Raw genomic sequence first — 23,917 nt, forward strand, 5'->3', positions numbered from 1 at the left:
GGACAGAGCACTTTTTCTTTCTGAATACCCTGGAGGTCCCACCATTCCGTTTCCCAGCACAAGTACATAAAGGCATTGCTTGCTGTCCAATTTCTTTTCCATAGTACTTGTATAGCACAAACCTAACTTGGGAAGAAGGAGGTAATGAACAGTGGATGTGAGCTCTAGAATGCTCGTGGGGCAGTTTTTAGGTTTATTCCTATTGTTTTTGGGGGGTTTACAAAGGAAATCCTGTTTTGAGGATCTTGTTATGTTGCATGCGTGTTTCTCACAGTCTTCATGATTGCAGTTTGTGCGTAGAGGTTACAATAGCTTTTTTAAATGTATTTATTTCTATTAGACAAGCCAGCCCACATTGGACACCTTTCAGGAGCTTCTGAACAAACATCCTGATGTTTTCTATCCATCCCGCACGGCCAAGTCCTTGCAGGTGCACTGGCAGCTACTGAAACAATACTACCTGCTTGAAGATCAGACAGGTATCACCTGGCATGCACTGCTGATTCTGTTTTTATTTGTTTGGGCTATTTTTTGAATAGCACTGCATCACACACATCTCTCTGCTTTTGTCCCTCTTGCTGCTTACCAGAATACCAAGGAGCAAGTGCAGGATTAGGAGAACAGAAGGGGGAGGTGTGTGCTTTTAGCAGTTGGCGTGTCTTATTGCATGCGTTTATGGACGAGCCATGTTATCATGGCTTTTACCTCCAGTGGTGTCTAGAGATTGAAGCAGTTAATGATCGACCAATGGGCGCAAAGTCTGGGTACCATTGTTCTGTGAGGTGCAGTGTTTAACATATTTGTGGGCACTTTCTGAGGAGATTCTGGGCAAGGTTTGGAAGCAAGTGCCATATATCCTACTGGTGTGCTCAGTTGCTCCTCTGTCTTGCACCCCGCGCTCATGCAGTCTCGTTCTTTGTCCTGTGTGTTTCCTTAGGTGTAGGATTTCTCATGAAGGTAAGTACGGAGAGGGTGCTTTTATATGACCTTTTTAAATGTACACATTCTTGCATTTGAAAAACTGAGGGTATGCCCCTTTGTGGTCAACGAAAGATGTGCTAAACATAGCTGAATGGCCTAATTTTCCAGCTGCATAGATGTTTTTTCAACCAGAAGATCGCAATACCTATGAGATAGCATAGTGGTAAATGTACCTGGGGCACAGATTTTTGTGGCTTGGGCATAATTCACCATAGTATTGGGCTAGCTCACTGGATGCACCTTTCATCGAGAACTGTCTACACCTTGCAAGTATCATGTTCTCCTTTCAACAGTGTCTCTGCAGCCTTTCATCCCTAAATGTTTCATAAAAAAAGAGTTCCGTCAAGGTGAGGAATAACGCCTGTTAAGCACAAACTCATAACTTAGATTGTAACATGCACTACATCACTGGTCGTTCTGTTAAACATTTAGAATTGAGATTTCTGTAAGTCAAGGTCTTCCATACAGATTGCAATTAAACGTTTATAACTGACGGTTGGAGGCACATGCTTCAGATAAAAAACAGATAGCATGATCTGTAATTCTTTTGAGCATGTGAGCCTTTATGTTTAATAAAAAGTTCTTGCGACAGATTCTTCATATTCAGAATATACTCCAGGTGCCAGTTTGGACCTGTAAACCTATTTGCCAATCAGTAGCTCTCCTGGCCAATCAGGTGGCTCCAAGCTAGTCCAGTTGCTGTTCTGTCCACCCAGTATGTAACAACATTGGACTATATATGGCACTATCTGATGCGCTGCTTTCTATTTTTCTGCACCTTACATATGCGAATTTCGATCTTTTTTCAGTGTCACTGAAAACAATTATTCAGCAAATTTCAAACAGGAGTTGGGGCAAATGTTGCTTTCTCCAGTCCTAAGGTTTAAGCTCCAATCACCGTTGTAGAAAGAAGATGTCTTTATTGGATCCCCACGTCATCCAAATGTGATTTCTGGGCCTAACCAAAACCCCTTGGCCTGTGACTCATCCACTTGCATGCATTAGCGGGCTAACGCTGAGTGAAAGGACAAATTATTTTTGTTGTGGGCCGAATGGACACCGTTAAACAACCTGCCCCTTCTCTCCTTCAGGCAAATCTGAGAAGGAGCGATTGGCCAAGGGGTCCTCTTGCAAAAAAACTAAAAAGCCACAGGAAAAGAGAAGTCCCTTTCATCCTCATGGAAAGAGTCCTGTTCCCAGTACTGTTCGGAGACTCGCCATGCCATTCCCTGATGCTATTCTGTTCCTTATCTACTTCTGAGCCAATCCTGGTCTTCCAAAAACATAAACCAGAGTTTTTCTCCATGTGTGGACCCTTCACGGTCTTCTCAGAAGACTGTTTGATATGTACAAATCTAGCACCACATCTCTCTGGGACAGTTTATAGTGGTAAGCCTAATTCTAGGGCTTCTGCGATTCAGATGTCTCTTACCCAGAGGCCACTGACTGTGCATCCTCAGGCTCTTGTCTGGCTACCACACCTGAGGAAGAATTTGCTCGTCCAGGTGCCTGCCCATTTGCCCTCAGGGCAGCTCATGATGCAGTCTATGGTGCTACCCTTGAAGCTTTTCTCAGCATCACGTCAGCCCTCAAAATTGGCAGAGAATATTCAAGTGGTAAGAGAAATGGTTTGAGACTTCCTCTGTAATCAGTTTGTAGTGAAGCCTCCCATTAGAGATTTACTCTAATGGAGTAGCCCAGATTCTGATGCCTTGGACATGCTTAATGGAGACCACGTGAGCTCAAAGGAAGAGGAGTTGGAGGCTGACCACTTACTCCCTCCAAGTCCAATGAAAACTGGACTCTGTGTAGACCTCTAATTGCTACTAAGTGTGATACATATTCAAAAGGTGAAATTTCATGCTCTTCTGACTGTCCTTTTGAGTAAGCCGGTTTCTTTATTTCTGTGGTGTGCGAGGCTGTGGTGTGGTGCTTGAGTTGCCCTGAGACAGCAGTGTCTAAATCAGTCATCCTTCTGAGATCTGCAGCTGTTATGTGGACCCACAACCTCTTTAACCACACAACAAAACTTTGCAGGAACCCACATTGGCTGCCTGGGCCAAAACACTTTTTAGCCATGGCATTCACAGGCAAATAGCAAGGCAGTATTAGCCTGCATCTTCCGATCCCAAATTCTTATCAGTGCACCCCTTTCCAGAAAGTTTGTCTGTTCAGGCATTACTAACATCGCTTAACCCCAAATGTTTAGGTCTCGCCTAGGCAGCGCAAGCGCTGTCTCTTCGAGACATGTTATATCCAGTATGTGGGCTTGCAGCCCGCCCATCGCTTTTGATTGGTAACTTAGTGTCCTTTGTAAAGCCTTGCTTCTAAATGGTTATCTGTTGTTATATTTCCCTTCTTTTCGTGTGTTGCTACTGCCCACGGAGAATGGCCATATTACTTGGAGTCTTTCCCCTTTCTGCGTTTGTGCGCACTATTTTGCATTTGTTTGTGGTTTCTGTTCGTGTTGGTCCCTTTTTGTTCTCTGCTGTGTTGATTAAGCTTTCAATCGTTTTTAGTGTGTTTGTTTTCGGCAGTACGGTATATCTTGTGACCTATTGGCATTGCCAATGCTTGTTCTTAACTGCTGCTCCATATGGTAAGTCCAGACAACTTGACTCCTTGGGCCATATAGTTTTATATTCTGGATGTGCTCGCACCACATGCCTCCTCGGATGGTATTTCCATACATTATGGGAATTGGCAACCATACCATCTATAACCTTCTTACCACATGAAGAAGCCCTTCTCTGATTTAGGAAGTGATAATTTGGATGCATCCTTATGCGATACAATGGCTAGCTCCTTTGCTATGGTGTTCCCTTTCCAGAGACATGCCTTGATGTAATTCACAGATTTATGAGTGATGTCCAGGCTAATGGACATGCCTCCTGATGGCAAGAGGCTCTTTGGTGACAAAGCTGACTCCTCTGTATAATGCTTCAGTAGTAGCAATGCCGTGGCAGGTTTCATGGAACTGACCAAACCTGATCAACAGTTTTAACAACAAGGTTTTTGTTTTCTGGGCTTCTCCAGAGGCTATTGCTTATGGCAATGAAAGCCTCTCCAGCCAATCCAGAATCTAAAGTGGTTATATTGGTCCTTTCATGGGAGAGGTTGACCTAAGAAATGGCAACAGCCGTAGCTTCAATCTCCCCGATTTTCCCCTGGAACTGCCAATTTAAATTCCCTCCCCACAAGCTTCCGTCTATGGGAGTGTAGGAAGATGGCTCTTTCTACAGTGGGCCAAAAAGAGGAACGCTGTGTAAAGAGTACAGGCAGAGCCCAACAGAATTACAAAGGCACAAATGACACCCCAAATGCTCTCGGTTGTGGTAGTGTGGGAGAGCAGTTAGGCATATCAGAGGGTAGTGCTACACATTTATAGCACATACAAAGGCAGTAAGTGAGACACTAAGAAATCCACATATTTTTTAATTAACACATACTTTTATATAAATTTACATACAGAGATCATCGGAATCAGTTGAGATGCCTTTTCGAGTAATGAATTTTTGCAGTTTTCAAAAGTTGACAGTGCAGTTTTTGGGAGCGCTAATGTTATTGTATGGGGGAAACATGTACTGCATTCGGGCACGTAACGACTTACGGGACCAATCTTCTGCACTTAAGGTGAGTATGAGGCAAGGTCCAAGGCAGCACCAACAGGTCACCCTTGGGCGGCCGGGTGCAGAGGTGCTTTTCAGCTGCGGGTGCCCAATGTTATCCTATAGGGAAAAAATATGTACTGCATTCAGGCACTTCACAGCGAGTTGCGGGACCAATCTCCTGAACTTGGGTGAATATGGGGCAAGGTCTAAGGCCCACCAACAGGTCACCTCAGGAGGCTCTGGGGGCTCCGGGTGCAGCGGTATGTTACGTCGACGCTTGTCCCATTCACTTTAATGGGGAACTGTCCAGTTGCAAAGAGGCTACAAGCAGGGACTGGGGCACCAGTCTGGGAGAACTCACAGGGGGGCTCAACCCTTGAAATTCTGGGACACACAGCCACACCTTTGGTCCACTTCTTCTCGGGCTGTAGGGCTCGGGTGCAATGGTGAATAAAGGGGGCGGATTCCGGTGCAGGCATCTCTCGCGGTTGGAGGGGCCTGCAGAAAGAGGCTGCAGGCGGCAACTGGAAGTCAAGTCTGGGCAAACCCAACCATGGGCTTGGCTCTTGTGGGTCTAGGGAATGTTTTGACGCAGTCGCCTCCCTTGAACTCAGGCTCTGGCTCTGGAACGAAGGATTCTTTGAGGCGTCTGGTGGTGTCTTAGTTTTCTGCAGGAGGGGCAAACAGGACAGCTGGGCCACTCACGAAGTGGGTCTCACTGTCTCTCAATTCCTTTGACGTGTATGTCCGTCGTCTTTGGCATTGGTGTCCAGTCTGGGCACAACAAGCCTTGGCTGCTGCAAGGGGTCCAGTACACCAGGGATTTGCACCCAATACAAAGATGGCCACTTCTGAAAAGCTCTACCCTGTAGGAAAGTGGGTCTTTGTTGCAGTAACCCCCCCCCCCCCCCCCCTTTTTTTGCCTAATAGCTGATGCACTTTTCCTTGTTGTACCCTGGGTTCCTGCCAATCGGGTGCCCAGGGCCTGTGTTCCTTCCCTAAAAAAAACTGCCTAACAGACAAAACCTAAATTGGCAAACCCTGGCCACATGTCAGCCCCTGGTAAATGGTACCCTAGGTACCCAGGGCCTTGTGACCAGGGAAGGCCTCTAAGGGCTGCATCACTTATTGTGCCACCCTTACAGGCCCTGTACCCTAACACACACACACACACACTGCTCTTGCAGGCTGAGTGTCTGGGTACAAGACAAAACAGAGTCGACATGGCACACATCCCTGTGTGCCATGCCCGCACCTACACTGCCATGGCATACAGCCGCCACCCCTCTAGCTGGGTGCCCTATGCCAATGGTGTGGGCACAGGAGCAGGAGCCCTGCGCCCCTACAGTACCCAGGTCCATTCCTGGGCTCTGTAAGTGCAGTGCTGCCCTTTAAGAGTACATGGTGCTGGGAGCTCGTCAAACACGAACTCCACAGCACCATAAAGGCAGCACTGAAGACTGAGAAGTTTGGTATCAAACTTCTCAGCACATTAAACCCACACTGCTGCCAGTATGGAATTTAATGTGCCAAGCACCCCAGAGGGCATCTTAGAGATGCCCCCTAAAACCTGACCTACAATCCACGTCTGCTCTGAGCCTGCCCAGGCTGCCACCCAGCAGACACGTTGCTGGACCCCTGGGTGGGAGAGCCCCTGCTCTCCCGGGCCTGCAACAATGCACTTCCTGGGTGAGATGATATATCTCCTCCCCCAGGATGAGCAAAGGGAAGCTTCAAAGGCCTGCCGCCTCTAGGAGTTTCCCCAGGCCACTGCAACCCCCCACTCTGGCGGGAAGCTTGGCTGTAAACCCCATACAAGGACAGGGGATGTGCCAGCCTGCCCACCCCACCCCTCAGGTGGGGGAGGCGAGGTGAAGCACATCTCCGGGCTCTCGCCATCTTGAAGATGGGAGGCCCTACCCTATCAGGAGTAGGCTACTGCCCCCCTCCCACAGGAGAGAGGCAGGATAGGGGGTGTACCCACCCCAGGACAAGGACCCATTGGTCCCTAGCCTTCACCTACCTGTAACGCCCCTAAATCTAGTATTTAGGGGCACCCTGAACCTTCCTTCCCCAGATCCGAAACTACAAGAAGAGCAAGAAGAACAAAGACCTGCCCTGCAGCTGCTAAAAAGAGGAAGACACCAACTGCTTTGGCCCCAGCCCTACCGGCCTGTCGACCCTCGAACCTGCTCCTTCTCCAGCGTGGCATCTCTTGTGGCCAGCAACCTCAGAAACCCCGGAGGACCTGGCTACCTTTGAACTCTGATTCCCTGGGACTCCCATGGGTAGAGGCTCTACTCAGAACCTACCTTTCACCCCTGGCAGCAGAGATAAGGCACCCCGATCCAGGTCAACTGAATCTAGCAATCTGGCTCCTGAAGTCCTAGAGTTCGGTTATCTTACCCTTCCGCCAGACTGTATGAACATCATTAAAGAAGCCAGACGCCCTACTACTAGAGCTTGCTATGCTGCAAAATGGAAAAGATTTGTCATCTTCTGCAGTAACAATCATATTGATCCACTGGATGCTTCCATCCAGGACATCATTTGTTACTTGCTACACTTGCAAAGATGTAATTTGGCATATTCATCCATACGATTTCATCTAGCAGCACTTGCTGCTTATTTACAAAATAGACAACACTTGTCACTATTTAGAGTACCTGCAATTAAAGCCTTTCATGAAGGGCCTTAAAAGAATAATTTCTCCCAGATTGCCACCCTCTCCGGTGTGGAATTTAAATATTGTTCTTACCAGGCTCATGGGTCCCCCATTTGAACCTCTACATAAATGTGAACTTCAGTTCCTCACATGGAAAGTAGCTTTCCTTGTCGCAGTCACCTCTCTCAGAAGAGTAAGTGAGATCCAGGCTTTAACCATACAAGAACCATTCTTACAATTACATCGTAACAAAGTGGTTCTCAGAACAAATCCAAAATTCCTTCCCAAAGTCATCTCTGCTTTTCATCTTAACCAATCAGTTGAGTTACGGGTGTTTTTTCAAAACCCACACTCCATAGCAGAGAGAGCTCTTCACACACTAGACTTCAAAAGAGCACTACTTAATTACATTGACAGAACTAAACCCTTTCGAAAAACAGAACAACTGTTTGTAGCCTTCTCCCCACCTCATAAAGGTAACCCCATCTCCAAAGCTGGGATCGCAAGGTGGATAGTAAAATGCATTCAAATATGCTACCAAAAGGCTAAACGCACATTAACAATTCCCCCTAGAGCGCATTCAACACGCAAACTAGGGGCTTCCATGGCATTCTTAGGGAACATCCCCTTAGATGACATATGTAAAGCAACAACATGGTCTACACCACACACCTTCACCAAACACTATTGTGTTGACGTGCAGGCTAAGCAACAGGCTTCTGTAGGCCAAGCTGTTCTTAAAACACTTTTTTTCAAACTACTGCAACAGATACAAGTGACCACCGCTGAGGAAGACACTGCTGTACAGTCTATGCACAGTGTACGATCTGCAGCTCATATGCCTCGAACGGAAAATGCTACTTACCAGTATGCATCTGTTCTTGGCATGTAGAGCTGCAGATCCGTACACGCCCACCCACCTCCCTGGAACATGCATCTGTTCCAGTATTATCTTAATTGGATACATTCACATGGATATCTCTTCTATTTCTTACTGACTCCATAATTTCCCATCAAGGCGAAAAACAATCTGAGGATGGAGTTGATGCCCATGCGCACTATTGTCCAAGGGAGGAGTCACTTATCTCGTGACTATAAAAGACTTCTTACAAGACAACAACAAGGTGCAAGCATCCGAGCCCAACACCAGATGGTGATTGATGCACAGTGTACGGATCTGCAGCTCTACATGCCACAAAAACATGCATACTGGTAAGTAGCATTTTCCTACCTCACAGCTCAAGCACACCTTGATGTATTACTCTGCCAGGGGTGTGTTGCATGACCAGTATTACTCAATCCCACCTCTCACAGGGTATTTCTCTTGGACTCATTCATATGAGGAATCTGGGAGCTAGTATCTACCAGAAGAAAAAGTGACTTTTCTTCCGTAAATATAATTCTGTTGGATACAATATCATCTTGTAGCTGTTCTCACTGCACTCCCTCTTCCCCTGAGTTACTGTTTGGATTGATAATATCGTACGGTATGCAATCACATTGTATGCTGTATTGGTGCTATCATCAGTGCTGTCTTGTTTCTTCTCCATGTGGTTTGATGGGGCACAGTTGCCATTTGGTGCCTTAAATGCTCCCATCCCCTCACGTCCGGGGCAGGCTGAGTCATGGCTGTGGCCACATGGCACCACTTGCAGTGCGGGAGCGCTATTGCTGGGGAAAAGGTTTCTCGGTCCCATCTGGCATTGCAAGGGTATTCATAAAGTGAGCATTTTGTGGCAGGATGTGGTATCCAACAGAAATATTGTTACCAAAGGTAAATAATTTATTCGTATCAGTCTTTGTTCAGTTAGTTTCTCTGTCCCTCCACATCTTTCCCTCCTGTACACTTTTTTTTTTTTTTTTTTAACTATTTTCTGATTCCTCATCTCTGGCGCCTCACCTGCTTACATTTCTTCCCATCTGTCTCAGTTCAACCGCTGCCAAAAGGGGATCAGGTTCTGAACTTTTCGGATGCAGAAGACTTGATCGACGACAGCAAACTGACGTAAGTTGTGTATGGCATAGAATGTGGCATGGTCACTGGTGGCACATTGAGGATTATAGAGTCTCATGGTAAAAAAAATACTTATGTCACCATCCATATGGGCATGTTTTGGATGCTTCAGTTTTCTAGGGTCATTGCTTCCGGGAAGAGAGTGAGATGGGGTTAGACTGTTGTGACACCCATAGAAGGTAATGGGAGTTCTGGATTATAGATGGCTGAATATGGAACTACGAAGAAAAGGTTGAGAGTACTGGTGCCTGGGTTTTGCAGAGAACTGCAGCCATGATGAGGATGGTGGTTGTCCTTTTCCTCGATGAATCTATTGTAGATTCATGTGCTTGCAAAATCTTGCCATCCAGTAATTAGATCTGGAATAATTGTAAATCTGTAAAAAAATAAATAAATAAAAAACACCTCATGGCCATTGACTGTTATGTCCACACTTAGACACCTTTACAACATCTCCTCAAAAGAGATCCCTATTGTACCTCAAAGTGTTAGAAAGTCATGTATATTGATAATGAGTGTTCAGCTGCAAACCTGGATTATATGTAAACGTCTTAATGCAGCTGTAATCTGAATTTTCATACTCAAGTTTAAGGTAGTTTTATGTCTGATAGAGAATTCTAACTGTAGATTTCTCACCTAAGAACATTCCTCCGGTGGCAGACTGGATCCGGAAAATCTTGAGCACTATCTCTGCGTGCCAGTACGCCACCTGCGTTGGAATGGATGTGTGCGGTACCTTTTTATGCGGCATCCATGCTCATTGACATTTCCTTTCCTCTCCAAAAGTGTGGACCCAAAGAGCTACTTTGATCGTTTTTTTTTTAACACCTTTTTGATTTTTGTTGACTATTTTTGAGCTATATCACCCACTGTGCTAGGGCATGTCCCTGAACAAACCTATGCATTTTAAATCTTCTGGGAAATATCACAGACAAACGCCTATTTCTGATCTCTACTGGGTTTCTCTTTGGTGTCTGGGGTCGGACCATGACTTTAAGGCCCTTGGCAATTATTGGCCAGTGTACCAAAGCCAGTCCGCAAGCGAGCCATGAAGCTTCTAGCAGCACGGCACAAGAAGGCACAGTACCATTCCTGATCACAAAGGAGATCTGGGATCCAGTTGCAGAGTAAGTCTGGCGCTTGGTCGACTACCAAACCGCCAATGCATTCTTAAACTTCCCCCTCTTTGACCTCTTGCTTCCAGGCCCACCTCCTGCACTTCTCCAGCAGAGCCAGAGGCTGGGTCTGCTCCCCGCCTCCCTGAATTCCTTGGGGCCGGAGCGACCCATGCTCAACTTAAGAAGTTCCATCAGGTCATGCAGTACATTTTTGTCCACCGACTCCCTTTGGCACAACTTGGGGCCCTATAGAGCCGAGAGGTGCCCCAGCTAGGGTACAACCAGGGCGCCCCTGGATCCAGACTGACTGGCTCTGAGGTGTAGACTTATGGCAGAGCATGTCCTCGATACGCCACAACCAACGTCACCTCACAACCTGACCACATAGAGCCCATTCTCCTGTCCAACTTTGAGATGGTGCTTCTCACGTCAACTCAGGCCAGACCTCATCAACCATCTGTTTTGAGCAGGCTACCTTCATCCCTTAATAGACCGGAATTGGATCTTGGGGGTGGAGATGACGATGGCTATCAGTTCCATGACCCATCTGATGAACTGTCCCAGTCTTACAATGAGGACTACTAGTAGGAGGAGCCATGAGATGCCAATGTACTGTACACGTCTTCAGATTCTGGCCTGGTTTCACCTCCGGGACCTGCTACGGAGGAAGGTTCATCTTTTGCCATGTTGGCGAGGAGGGCAGCCGTGTCCTAGAGTTACAACTCCCTTCCATATAGTTCAAGGCCAATGAGTTGACAGAGGTGCTTTAACTGGGGTTATCCTTTGCAGAGCCCCTGCTTCCCTTCAAAGAAGCCCTCCCGGAGATCCTCCTGGGGACTTGGGTCAAGCCTTGCGCAGGTGTTCCAGTCCACAGGATTATTGCCTGTCGCCAACGCACTGTTCTTGTAGATCCAACTTTCGTTACCGAGCACCTGAGACCCTGGTGGTGCAGGCCTTGGCTGCCAAAATCAGTCCTAGCGTGTTCCCTGCCACCCTCCAGGTCAGGGAATCCGAGAAGCTGGATGTCTTCGGAAAGAGTATGTTTGAGGCATATGAGCTGCAGATTACACACTGTGCATAGATCGGCATCTGGTGTTGGGCCCAGATGTTTGCAGTTGTTTTTCCTCTTGGAAAGTCTTTGATAGTCACGAGGTATGTGACTCCTCCTTTGGATCGTATTGCGCATGGGCTTCGGCTCCATCCTCAGATTGTTTTTTTCCGCCATCGGGCTCGGATGTGATCTTCGCGCTCTGGTTCCGAACAGTTTCCAGTTCTCCAATCGACGCGCAATCCTCCCCCTTTTTTGCGGTATTGTTTTCGATCGCGATCTCCACACTCGACGCGGCTCTCATCGATCAAGACCTTCGATTCCAGTCATCGACGACGGCCTTCGGGCCTACCCAAGCTCCGATCCTGGCTAATGGAAAGGACTCCATTCAAGAAGTGCCCTTGATGTGGGTCCAAATTCCCCCACACCGATCTCCACGAAGTATGTAACCTCTGCCTCTCCCCTGAACACGAGGCTCGAGACGGTCCGGCTTGCAAATCCTTCCGGTACAAGAAAACCATTCGAGACCGAAGGCCACGAAGAACTACGGCACACTCGTCGACGGCAATCCCAGACGACAGCTTCGGAGAAGGCGTCGACGCTCCAGAAGGACAACACACCGACGAGGGGCTCGTCAGCGCCTCCGAAGCCGACGATTCAGATGTGGAGGACATCACCACCCCCACACCCTCGGTGGCATCCAAAAAGGCTTCGGTGACGCCTTCGCCTCCGATCCTAGGCAGACCAAGAACACTGCTTCCCACACCGCACCTTCGGGACCGGTAAAGAAGCCTATTAAGCCTTCCGGCGGCTCGGGCTCGAGCCAGCCCACCCTCGGTGCCGAGAAACACTCCTCCGCACCGACGCCGAAAAAGATAATGGCCTCCTCCTCGGCACCGAGCTCCATACCAAGCACTCGACGCCGAAAACCAGCACCAGCTCCTCTGTACCGACACCGTCCCCGGAAACTAGCAAAAATATACAAGGCCACCGACACCCATATCTCGAAGCCGAAAACCACCTCGGAGCCGAGTAACCAACTAGCCCTTTCAAAGCCACATAGTTCAAAACAGCGGACTAGTGCAGACTCTAAAACAAAAAAACCTACGGCCCGATGCCTTCGGCGACGACGGACAGGCCACTCTGAAGAACTTTTTAAGCCTGATCCATTGCAAAAAAACACTGGTCAAGGATCCTAAGACTGGACATTTGATGCTCCGCATCAAAAAGAGCCAGCTGGACAAGCCTGCCCCAGCTCCACCTCCAAAGAGGAAAGACTTTGCTACCTCCCCTTTGAGAATACCTTCGGCCCCTCCTCCACCCCCGCCCCCCCCCCCCCCTCCCACCTCATCATTCCCCCACACCCTCTCCGGATGATGACAATGATGTCTATGATGACATAGGGGACGAGCCCCATGACCAACCTACAAGGGACCCCACTCCTACAGGCTCCCCAGACCCATGGGACGACTATAACATTCCTAACGTCCCGCAGGATGATCTCTACCCTTCGAGACCATCCCCACCAGAAGACTCATTGGGGTTCAACCACCTACTCCAGAGGGCTGCACACTACCATGTTGTGGATCTCCATACCGACCCCGTGGAGCAGGACTTCCTCCTTGATACTTTCGACACGACACACAGGGCCACCTCCATCCTGCCCATGCTCAAAGGAGTTATCAAGCATGCGCCGGAGGTCTTTAAAGACCCAGTCGGAGCCAGGGTCATCAACCCTCGCATAGACAAAAAATATAAAGCCGCCCCTACAGATCCCGCCTACATCAGAGGGCCAGCACCACTAGATTCCCTAGTAGTGTCTACAGCACGAAAGCAAGCAAACTCCCAAGCATCAGGCGAGGCACCACCACCTGATAAAGAGTCAAAACTCTTGGACGCATCGGGCAAGCGCACTGCATCCCAGGCTGCCAACATATGGCGCATCGCAAATACACAAGCACTTCTGGCAAGATATGACAGGGCACATTATGACTAACTACAAGCCATAATGCAACACCTCCCTGACAAATATAAAAATAGAACCAATGAGTTAATTCAGGAGGGCAAAACTATCAACAATACCTCCATCCGCTGTGCCCTAGATGCAGCTGACACCGCCTCTAGGGCAATTAACACCAGCGTCCTCCTCCGTCGCCATGCCTGGCTAAGGGTTTCAGGTTTCAAACCAGAGGTGCAAGCTTCCATCCTGAACCACCCTTTTGACCAGGAACATCTGTTCGGCCCAAAAGTAGATAAGGCCCTGGAAAAAATTAAGAAAGATACAGATACGGCGAAATCTATGGGAGCCTTACAATCGCACCCTCCCAGGCGCACTTTTCGCCACTCTTCCTTTCGAAGCACATCCAGAGGCTACTCCTCTGACACCGCTTCCACTTCCTATAAAGCCCCTACCCAATCGACCTTTACAAGGGGTTACCAAAAAGGCGGCTACATAGGCAACAATAATAAAGGCAGAGGCAAGACAAACACCTCCCGCTCTGCCTCCACCCCTACCCAATGACTTCCCTCCACTCCCCCTAGACCATCCCACTCCGGTCGGGGGCAGACTCCACAATTTCCTTCCTGTCTGGACTACCATTACCTCAGACAAATGAGTAACACAAATAATTCGGTCAGGCTATTGCCTCGAACTAACATCTACCCCCCCCCCCCCCCCCAACATTCCACCCAGACAATGCCCAATGTCACAGGAACATTTAACACTAATAAAGCAGGAGGTAATCTCCCTCCTACAAAAGGGGGCAATAGAACTAGTTCCTATCAACCAACAAAATGTAGGGGTTTACTCCCTATATTTTCTCATACCAAAAAGGGACAACACGCTAAGGCCCATCCTAGACCTCAGGCCCCTGAACCAATATATCCACTCAGACCATTTTCACATGGTCGCACTCCAGCAGGTACTTCCCCTGCTCTCCCGAAACGATTTCCTGGCCACTTTAGACCTCAAAGACGCCTATTTCCACATTCCTGTTCACAACGCTCACAGGAAGTTCCTCAGATTTGTGGTGGACGGCCAACACTATCAATTCAAAGTGCTCCCATTCGGAGTTACCACAGCACCACGAGTATTCACCAAGTGCCTAGCAGTAGTGGCCGCACACCTGCGAAGACAACACATCCATGTCTTCCCATACCTAGACAACTGGCTAATAAAAGCCAGCTCATACAACCAGTGTGTACAACACACACACACGCCACTATCCAGCTACTTCACGAACTGGGCTTCACAGTAAACCACGCAAAGTCCCATCTGCAACCATCCCCCGTAAAACAACACCTCGGTGCCACCATAGACACCTCAAGAGCGCTAGCTTACCCCAGTCCTGCCAGGATAACAAGCTCTGCGCGCCACATTTCAGCCACAACACTCCCTTCCAGCTCGAGTGTTCATGCAACTTATAGGAATGATGGCCTCTTGCATATTCCTAGTACCTCATGCAAGACTCCAGATGCGTCCTCTCCAAGAGTGGTTAGCGCGCCAATGGAACCAGGCCCAGGGTCAATTGACAGATCTGGTGTTGGTAGACGGTCGTACCCATCGCTCTCTGCAGTGGTGGACCACCAAAAACCTTTCCAAAGGGCGACCGTTCCTGGACCCGGTTCCTCAGATAGTACCAACAGCGGACGCATCGTTTTCCAGCTGGGGAGCTCACCTACTACATCACACCATGCAGGGCAGGTGGACACCTCAACAAAAGTTACTCCACATCAACCATCTGGAGTTACTAGCCATATTTTTAGCACTAAAATCTTTTCAAACACAAATCTCAGGCAAGGCAGTCTTAGTCCGCACAGACAACATGACAGCCATGTACTATATACAAAAATAAGGAGGCACACACTCTCCACAGCTCTCTCGGCTAGCACAGAGCATATGGAGATGGGCCATACCCCGAAATTATTTTCTCCTAGCCCAACATGTGCCAGGAGCCCAAAACACTAGAGCCGATCTCCTGAGCAGACAAACTCAACAGATGCACGAGTGGGAACTCCATCCACAAGTTCTTCACCCGTACTTTCAAATGTGGGGGCATCCACAGATAGACCTCTTCGCCACCCCCGAAAACGCCAAATCCCCAAGCTTCGCCGCCAGGTATCCACACCCATTGTCCAAAGGCAATGCGATATGAATGAACTGGTCAGGCAGATTTGCGTACGCTTTTCCGCCTCTCCCACTCATTCCATTAGTGGTGCGCAAACTACAACAACATTTCCTCACACTAATTCTAGTAGCTCCGACTTGGGCCAGACAACCGTGGTACACCAATTCAATATATATATATATATATGTATAGACTGTCACATTTTTGTACAATTTGGATTGTTTTGTATATAAAGAATTTTTTGTATGTTCTTTTTTTAAAAAAAAGAGATGAATTGCACTTATATGCTACAATGATAAAAAAAACAAATACATTTAAAAATAGACACAATTAAAATGTGTATATAAGGGTGTTTTTTGCTTGTTATATGTTAGCCCACAAAAATAATTTGATATAAAATAATATAGGTCTAGAGGGACACTGTGCATTGTAGTCTTACATACCTCGTGACTTCCAAAGACTTTCCAAGAGGAAAAACAACTGCAAACATCCGGGCCCAACACCAGATGGCGATCTATGCACAGTGTGTAGATCTGCAGCTCTACATGCCAAGAACAGATGCATACTGGTAAGTAGCAATTGCCGTTCTCTTCCTCCTGCCTATCATTGTAGGCGGTAAACACCATATGCCACTTGGGCCGGTACACCCACACCTTGTGGGATACGGCTGTGCCAGTGCTGCCAATGGTCTCTGCGGAGGCTGGCGCCATTTTGAACCAGGCCATTGTTGATGGCTCGGAAGCAGCAAAGTCACTACCCATGTGCTTTGGACACCACTGACTCACTTGGCAGGGCCATCTCGGGGGACATGCAATCATCACTGATGGATCTGCCTATTGATGACTCCTGCCTGTTCAGCAATGAGGGCAATCCAGCACTCAAGTGCTTTAAGGACAGTCTAGTGACTGCCAGGTTGTTGGTATCCTCCCTGTGGCCGCACCAACAGCTCTCCTTCTTTCGTTCCTTCCGTAGGTACAGGAGGGTCTCTCAGCTGCGTCTGCAATACTATCCATATCCCCAAGATCATTAGGCTTCCCAGCCTTTTTGAGGCTGTGAATGGTGTTCCCTTAGAGAACGTAGGGTTCGAGGCATGTGGGCTGCTGAATTCATATCTGTGCATAGATCGCCGCCTAGTGTTGGGTCCGGATGATTGCATATTGTTGTCCTGGAAGAGTCTTCGAAGTATCACGAGATAGGTGGCTCCTCCCCTGGACTACAGTGCGCATGGGCATCCTCTCCATCCTCAGATTGGTTTTTTCCGCTATTGGGTTCGGGTGTGCTTATCTTAGCTCAAGTTAGGAAAACTTTATTTAAGGCCAAAAGCCTTTAGATATAGTCGGTATCGTTTGCGTTCGGTATCGAGAAATTATTATACTTGTTTTCGAATGTATTCACCCTTCTCGGACCGAGTTTCGTTCCGAACAGCGATCGACGTTCGAAGATGGAATCGAGGACTCCCTTCAAGAGATGTCCTCTATGTCACGCAAAATATCCACACGTTGATGTCCATCCGGTGTGTAACAAATGTTTATCACCGGATCATTATGAGACCAGGTGTATGGCCTGCGCCCGGTTCCGGTCGAAAAAGACCCTTCGGAATAGACGGGCGGCTAGATTGGAGGCCAAGAAATCGGCGCCTAACCCGGTTAACATATTCAGCACCGAGGATGAAGAAGTCGAGAGCGTCGACGAGGTAGAACAATTCGACTACGTTGAAGAGCAGGATGTTCATGAACAATCGGGCCCTGCTTCGGAGCATGACTCCCAATATGACGACGAAGATGAGGAGATCTCCGAAGACGTCGTCAACGAGGTAGGAGACGATGATGAGGCCCTTGGGGCCGAGGAAGATAGCTCAGGCGAGGAGCTAGGCCAATCCGTCGATGCGGAGGCCGAGGTAGATAGTCTTGATAAGGCTCCGGTCGAGGGATCGCCTGTGGGCCTTACCCAAGATCGGTCGGATCGTTCTACAGCCCCGCCTGAAGGCCCGGCTTCGAACATTTCAAAACAGACAGAAATATCGAAAAAGACTGGCGTCGATTCCGTGAAATCGAAACCAAAACCTGCACCGGTCAAATCGAAACCGAAAGTGCAACTGGTTCAGGTCGGATCGAAGGCATCGAAACCTTCCAATCCGTCGACACAAAAGAAGGACTTCGGTACCGAGAAACAAAAAAAGGACTTCGGCACCGAGAAACAAAAAAAGGACTTCGGCACCGAGAAACAGAAGAAGGCCCTCGGTCCCGAGAAGACGCAGAGGCCTATAGCACCGAAGGTTGGGGCACCAACGACCAAGGTCAAGGTGGTCGATCCGACTACATCAACACCGAGGAGTGCTGAGACTGCCAAAATACCCGATCCCCAAGGCGTCGATCCCAAACTTCGGATCGAAGCGCCGAAGACAGGAAAGAAACCGGAGACCGCGTCTAGGCCTGTCTCCAAAGAGCATGTTGGATCAAAAGCACAGTCGGCATTCACGTTGCAACAGGTATCGGAGTCCCTAAAGCGCATCAGGGAACGGGACACTCTCGAACCGAAAACGGGTCCCGAACCGAACAAGGTCGCCAAGGCTCACTCGGCGCCAGCACCGATCAAGTTTGGATTGCCACCACCGGGGGCACCTAAGATGTTCGAACTTAGGAAGAGTATCGAACAACCAAGAACAGTGTCCACAGAAAGAACAGATGTCGAAGACTAACAGGACTCTGTGGAGGAGGATTTCTTGGTGGACACGTTCTCCACATCAGAAAGAACGGTCAAGACTCTACCAATGTTAAAAGGGGTTATTAAACATGCTAAGGACATCTTTAAGGAGACAACCAGAGCACGGGTATTGAACCCGAGAATAGAAAGAAAATACAAACCAGCCCCAGGAGACCCAATGTACATTAAGGGTCAATTGCCGTTGGACTCACTGGTAGTTTCTAATGCTCGCAAGAGAGCTAACTCGCAAACTACCGGTGATGCTCCTCCTCCGGACAAGGAGTGCTAGAAACATCGGGAAAAAGGATAGCGGCACAAGCGGCAAACATCTGGCGCATTGCCAACACTCGGGCACTCCTGGCCAGATACGACAGGTCACACTACGATACCCTAGAAACACTGCTAGAACACCTACCAGATGCCTACAAAGATGGAGCGGAGCACCTCATCAGAGAGGGACAACTCATTACAAATGCGTCCATCAAATGCGCACTAGATGCAGCTGACACTGCAGCAAGGGCAATCAACACTAGTGTGATGTTGAGGAGGCACGCATGGCTGAGAATATCAGGTTTCAAACCTGAAATTCAAACTAATATCTTGAATCAACCAGTCAACCTAGACTTTTTATTTGGCCCCGAGGTTGACACTACACTAGAAAAGATTAAAAACGACACAAACTGCGAAATCTATGGGGGCTCTACAGTCGCAGCAGTTTCGGAGTGGCTCCTTTGGACGCCCCGGGAATAGAGGAGCAGCTAGAGGTCAGGGGTCCCAGCAGCAGTACAATAAAGGAGGTACCCAGAGTACCTATAATAAGAACAATAGGGTTGGACATCGTGGATCCAGCACCAAAGGCAGAGGACGAGGACACAACAACACCAGGTCCTCCGCCAATACCAAACAGTGACGTCTTGTCACTGCCCCCGACCACATAACACCGGTCGGGGGGAGACTCCAACAGTTCCTGCCAGTCTGGAGATCCATCACCACAGACAGGTGGGTCAGAGAAATTGTCCAGTACGGTTATTGTCTGGAATTAACATCCACTCCACCCAACATACCACCAAGACACCGTCCTATGTCCGCAGAGCACTTGGCATTATTGCAGCAGGAAGTACTAAGTATGCTGCAGAAAGGAGCCATAGAGCTCGTGCCTGTAGAACAACGAGGGTCAGGGGTGTACTCTCTGTACTTCTTGATCCCAAAAAAGGACGGATCTCTGAGACCTATACTGGATCTGAGACCTCTCAACCACTACATTCTGTCAGAGCATTTTCATATGCTCACCCTCCAGCAGGTTCTGCCGTTACTCAGTCAGGGAGACATCCTAGCAACACTGGATTTGAAGGATGCGTATTTCCACGTACCCATACACCCATCACACAGAAAATATCTCAGGTTCACTATTCAGGATCAGCATTATCAGTTCAGAGTCCTCCCTTTCGGAGTCACAACGGCGCCCAGAGTCTTTACCAAGTGCCTAGCGACAGTGGCTGCACACTTAAGGAGACAGCACATTCACGTCTTCCCTTACCTGGACGACTGGCTTGTTAAGGCAAAGTCAGCCCAGCAGTGTGCCAGCCACATATCCCACACCATTCACCTTCTTCACAGTCTGGGATTCTCACTGAATTATCCAAAGTCACATCTTCAACCCGCCCACGTACGGCAGTACCTGGGCGTGACCATAGACACTCTGGCAGCCAAAGCTCAGCCAAATTTGGTGCGGATCAACAGCATGCAACTGCTGATAAAGAAGTTCAGACCTCAACACTCCCAGCGCGAGTGTTCATGCAGTTGATAGGCATGATGGCCTCCTGCATCTTCATAGTCCCGCACGCGAGACTACATATGCGCCCGCTTCAGGAGTGCTTGGCACGTCAATGGAATCAGACTCAAGGACAGTTGAAAGACCTAGTGTTGGTGAGCAGTCGAGCATACAACTCTCTGCATTGGTGGAATCCACAAAACCTTTGCAAGGGCCGACCGTTCCAAGAGCCTGTTCCACAAATAATAATGACGGCGGACGCGTCTCTCCAGGGCTGGGGAGCTCATGTACTCAATTACACAGTGCAGGGACTATGGACGACACAACAAACGAAGATGCACATCAACCTTCTGGAACTGATGGCAATCTTCCTGGCAATGAAGGCATTCAAAGTACACTTGTGCAACAAAGTCGTGTTGATCCGGACGGACAACATGACTGCCATGTACTACATACAGAAGCAGGGAGGAACACACACTCCACAGTTGTCTCATCGGGCTCAGAGCATGTGGAGGTGGGCCATTCAGAGGAACATGTTCCTCATGGCAGAACACCTCCCGGGCAAGGACAACCAAATGGCGGATCTGCTCAGCAGACACAGCCACCAAATGCACGAGTGGGAGCTACATCCATCAGTACTCCAACCGTACTTCCAGCAGTGGGGTCATCCAGAGGTAGACCTATTCGCAACAAGGGAAAACGCAAAATGCCAAAGCTTTGCCGCCAGGTTCCCGCATCCACAGTCGCAGGGCAATGCGATATGGATGAACTGGTCAGGCAGATTTGCGTACGCTTTTCCCCCAGCGCCATTAATACCGCTAGTGGTACGCAAACTACGGCAACACTCACTGACACTCATCCTGGTTGCTCCAATGTGGGCACGCCAGCCATGGTACACCACGTTGCTAGAACTTTCCGTGGTGCCGCATCAAAGACTGCGGCTAACACCCAGACTTTTAACACAGAACCATGGCGAAATTCAGCACCCAGATCCGCAACAGCTGAACCTGGCGATCTGGCTCCTGAAGTCTGAATTTGGCTACCTGAACCTGCCTCCAGAATGTATGAATATCATCAAGGAGGCCAGGAGACCCACGACCAGAGCTTGCTATGCGGCTAAATGGAAAAGATTTGTCATTTACTGTAAAAACAATGACATTAATCCGCTGGATGCATCCATTCAGATCATCATCTGTTACCTGTTACACTTATACCAATGCAATCTGGCATACAGCTCCATCCGTATACATCTAACCGCGATGGCAGCCTATCTTCAGAACAGGCAACACCTCTCTTTATTCAGAGTGCCTGCCATCAAAGCCTTCTTAGAGGGACTCAAAAGAGTGATTCCTCCAACACACCCACCGGCACCGGTGTGGAACCTGAATGTGGTCCTCACCAGATTGATGGGTCCACCTTTTGAACCTCTACATTCATGTGAGATTCAATTCCTCACCTGGAAAGTAGCTTTCTTAGTGGCAATCACTTCGTTGAGAAGAGTTAGTGAACTCCAGGCACTAACCATTCAAGAGCCATTCATACAGGTTCACGCAAACAGAGTTGTACTACGTACCAACCCCACATTCATGCCTAAAGTGATATCGCAGTTCCACATGAATCAGACTATTGAACTGCCTGCTTTCTTTCCAAATCCAGAAAATGTCGCAGAGAGAATGCTCCATACACTAGATGTAAAGAGGGCCCTCATGTACTATATAGACAGAACGAAGGATTTTAGGAAAACAAAACAACTGTTCGTTGCGTTTTCTCCACAACACAAGGGCAACGCCATTTCCAAAGCAGGGATAGCCAGATGGATCGTTAAATGTATTCAAATTTGCTATAAAAAAGCTAAACGCACATTAACGATTCCTCCAAGAGCCCACTCAACACGAAAGTTAGGGGCGTCCATGGCTTTCCTAGGGAACATTCCTTTAGAGGAAATATGTAGAGCAGCCACATGGTCCACTATACATACATTTACCAAACACTACTGTGTGGATGTACATTCAAAACAGCAGGCAGCTGTAGGACAGGCTGTTCTCAAGACCCTTTTTCAGACTGCTGCAGCTGACACGGGCAGCCGCCGCTAATGGAGGGACTGCTATGTAATCTATGCACAGATATGAATTCAGCAGCCCACATGCCTCGAACCGAATATGCTACTTACCAGTATGCATCTGTTCTTGGCATGTAGGGCTGCTGACATTCATATCGCCCACCCTCCTCCCCGGCGCCTGTAGCGGCTGCAGCACTCAGAAATACTGTATAGCATGGTCATCACTTACTGTATCTACTCCATCACTGCCACAATGGCGAAAAACAATCTGAGGATGGAGAGGATGCCCATGCACACTGTAGTCCAGGGGAGGAGCCACCTATCTCGTGATACTTCGAAGAATCTTCCAGGACAACAATATGCAATCATCTGGACCCAACACTAGGCGGCAATCTATGCACAGATATGAATGTCAGCAGCCCTACATGCCAAGAACAGATGCATACTGGTAAGTAGCATATTCGACTCCATGCCAGTGTATTGTCCAGTTCCTCCACTCCTCAAGTTGCTACAGTCTCCAATTCTCTTTAGCATGCCCACAGCACAGTCATTATGTTGGTGGCAAGATCAGGCACCACCTGCCCCAATAGCGAGATATAACATTGGACAAGTGGGTGCTTCAATGGGGTTATATCCCAGGCGTTGCCTGCTGTTCACGGTGGGTCATGAGCATTTCCAGTTTGCTGTGCTCCTCTTTTGTGGCACTAGTGCCCTCTGGTGTTCACAAAAGTGATGGCGGTGGTTGCAGCACATCTTTGGAGATCAGGGGTCCCAGTCTTCCTCCTACCTCTACGACTGGCTGCTGAAGGCGAGCGTGCCTCAGGCAGTCACCCACCTCCAGACTACGGGGAACCTCATGCACTCACTGTGGTGCACTATAAACATGCCAAAGTCACACCTGATTCTTTCTCAGATGCTTCCTTTCATCTGAGCCATTTTGGACATGTTCTCACTTATCCTCCAGAGCGGAGAGTCCAGGGCATTCGGATTATGATCCCGATGTTACAGCCTCAGTCTTGAAACTCAGTGCGAATGACACTGAGGCTACTGGGTATCATGGCATCCTGCTGGTGAAAGACATCAGATGGCACATGAGGACTCCGCACTGAGATTTGGAGTCGGAGGTGATGGTGGTGACCGATACATCCCTCCTGGGCCATCTGGTAGGGGTGATGATCAGAGGACTCTGATCTCAGGTGGAGACTCTGCTCCATATTAATCTTCTGGAGCTGAGGGCCATTCACATGGTAAAAAAAAAGCCTTGAACCACCCATCAAGGAAAGACTGGTCCAGGTGTTCACGGACAACACCACTGCCATGTGGCATTGCAACAAATAATGCGAGTGAGGTCATGCACTCTTTGCCAGGAGGCCATGTACCTCTGGGCATGGGTGGAACGTCGGGACATCTTTCTAGTCGTACACCACCAGGTGGGATCTCTGAACACCAGGACAGACAAACTCAATTGTTGATGCCTCGTGGATCACGAATGGCGCTTACGTCCAGAGGTGCCGCAAGGTCTCCTCCAAGAATGGAGAGAACCTTCTCTTTATCTGTTCGCCACTGCTGATAATGCACAATGGCAGCAGTTTTGCAAGTTAGAGTTTCCATAGCGGCTCTCGCTCGGAGATTTGTCCTGTTTAGAATGGAAGCAGTGGTGTAGCATCAGGAGGGGTGTTTGGGGTATTACTCCCACTAATAAATTTATTTTCAGGTAAATAGATGGGTACAGGTGCTTTCGGTCGGGTTTGGTGGTGCTTTTCGGATTTCAACTGGACGTTTTACATGCACACAAACTCGTTTTAAAAAATGTTGGCTAT

General features: G+C 48.6%; 1 protein-coding gene across 4 annotated transcripts in view; it reads left to right on the forward strand.

The window, feature by feature from the left end:
• LOC146833172 (microspherule protein 1) overlaps nt 1-23,917 on the forward strand; it is a 329,726-nt gene that overhangs the window by 184,144 nt on the left and 121,665 nt on the right. For all 4 annotated transcript variants that reach the window (XM_085600822.1, XM_085600820.1, XM_085600821.1 and 1 more), the window contains exons 8-9: nt 341-479; nt 9,187-9,262. In XM_085600822.1, coding sequence (XP_085456948.1) covers nt 341-479; nt 9,187-9,262 — 215 coding nt within the window. The remainder of the gene's footprint in view (nt 1-340; nt 480-9,186; nt 9,263-23,917) is intronic.

Source organism: Triturus cristatus, chromosome 4_2, assembly GCF_964204655.1.
Source record: "Triturus cristatus chromosome 4_2, aTriCri1.1, whole genome shotgun sequence".
NCBI classification, from domain to species: Eukaryota; Metazoa; Chordata; class Amphibia; order Caudata; family Salamandridae; genus Triturus; species Triturus cristatus.